Source organism: Protobothrops mucrosquamatus, unplaced genomic scaffold (genome assembly GCF_001527695.2).
Source record: "Protobothrops mucrosquamatus isolate PMUCROS unplaced genomic scaffold, P.Mucros_1.0 scaffold2649, whole genome shotgun sequence".
Taxonomy (NCBI): domain Eukaryota; kingdom Metazoa; phylum Chordata; class Lepidosauria; order Squamata; family Viperidae; genus Protobothrops; species Protobothrops mucrosquamatus.
This window is the reverse complement of record NW_015388700.1, coordinates 99,510-101,073: the sequence shown is the minus strand read 5'-3', so window position 1 is coordinate 101,073 and position 1,564 is coordinate 99,510. Positions and strand designations below refer to the sequence as shown.

At 66.3% G+C, this 1,564-nt stretch overlaps 1 protein-coding gene across 1 annotated transcript in view; it reads right to left on the bottom strand.

Moving 5' to 3' along the window:
• The window catches only part of LOC107296118 (protein-glutamine gamma-glutamyltransferase E-like), a 13,622-nt gene extending 12,552 nt beyond the window's left edge, over positions 1-1,070 (bottom strand). The window contains exon 1 of the mRNA XM_015825463.1: positions 1,064-1,070. Coding sequence (XP_015680949.1) covers positions 1,064-1,070 — 7 coding nt within the window. The remainder of the gene's footprint in view (positions 1-1,063) is intronic.
• Between the last annotated feature and the right edge of the window lie 494 nt (positions 1,071-1,564).

Sequence of the window (1,564 nt, the reverse complement as noted above, 5' to 3'; positions counted from 1 at the left end):
GGAGAGGAGGAGGAGGGAGAGGAGGAGGAGGAGGAGGAGGGGGAGAAGGAGGAGGGAGAGGAGGAGGAGGGGGAGAAGGAGGGGGAGGAGGGGGAGAGCCACAGACAAACACCCGCAGCCTCCGGACCTGATGGCGGGACTTTCTGTCACTTTTCTCTGCACTGGCAGCCCCTGAGGTCGGGGGCCAAACCTAGGACCCCCCCCCACCAGCTCACTATCAGTCACAATTCCCCAGCCCTCGTTAAGGGTCCGGAGAATCCTCCAGGTCCTCATTAAGGTTCCTCTGGACCCGCCCACTAAAAGCTGGGAATAAATCTGCAGGTGGGGAGGGGGCGGCAGGGCCACAGGACCCCCAACCCCGAGCCCTCCCGAGGCAGGAGGCTTGTCCCACCTTCCCAGACTCCTCTTGACTTAGACCGGGGCCGGGAAGGCGCCCCGAAGGAGGGAGACTCAGTCTTGAGAGCTGAGCCCAACCCATCTGGCAAGCGCTGGCTTGCTTGCAGGGGCTGTGCCCGGCTGCCACCGCCTCCCCTCCCCATCGTGGGTCTTTCGCGGGTGTCCCCTTCTCCCCCGCTGGGTGAGCCTGCACTCCTGCACGGGCAGAATGTCCTGCAGCCCTGGGTCAAAGCCCTGCAGGAAGCCGTGGCTGGCGGCGTCTTTCCTTCCCAACGGGGTTTCGCTGCCTTTGAGCGCTGAGGCTGGCTGGCAGCCCTTGCACAGCGGAGCCCAGGGAGGTGCTGAAACCGCTCGCTCTGCCGTCCTCTGCCCCCCCCCCCGAGCTCCTTCCCGCTTTCCTTCCATGATGGGTGGCGCCGTCCCAAAGTGTCCCCACCTGCTCTTCTCCCTCCTGTGGCAGCAGTGCAGGGGCAAAGGAAAAGGGCCTCCAATCCCTGGGTGGGGAAGGGCGGGGGGCCAGAGACGCCACGGGTGCCAGCCCCACTCCCTGTGCTGGACAGCCCTGGCACCGGTCTGCTGGGCGAGGGGCGCTCGGAGCTCCCCCGGAAGGAGGCCTGGCATCCTAAGAGCGCTGGTGGCCCCCAGGCCCAGCCTGCCTGCTACTCACCGGCCATGGTCTCTGGCGCTCCTCTCTCAGCTGCTCTCGGGACGTCTCTGGACAACCTTCTGAGGTCAGATGAAGCTCCGAGGGACTTGGGAGCCACCTTATATAGGGCGAACCGGCAGCTCCTCCCCCTGCCCAGGGGGTGAGGCTCCTGGGTCACCTCGGTGGTGCCGCAATGTTCTCCTGCCGTCTTGGCCTGATGCAAGAGGAGGGCAGGGGAGACACGGGCGGCTCTTCTCCCTGATGATTGAGAGGCTGCTTGAGAAAGGGTGCAAGTAGGGAGTCACTTGCCAAGACGGAACGGGGAGGTTGAGTCAGCCGGCTGCACCGACTGCCCTTGCCTGCCGCCTCTGTGGAGGAGGAGGAGGCTCCGGGCGGCCTCACCGGCCCTGCAGGCAGAAGGGGCCACGGGGGGGCTCCAGGAGAGTGCCCGGCCAGCCTGATCCAGGGACATCCTGTCTCCCCCCGGGCAGCTGCCGCTGTGTGGGACAGACGAGGTGCTGC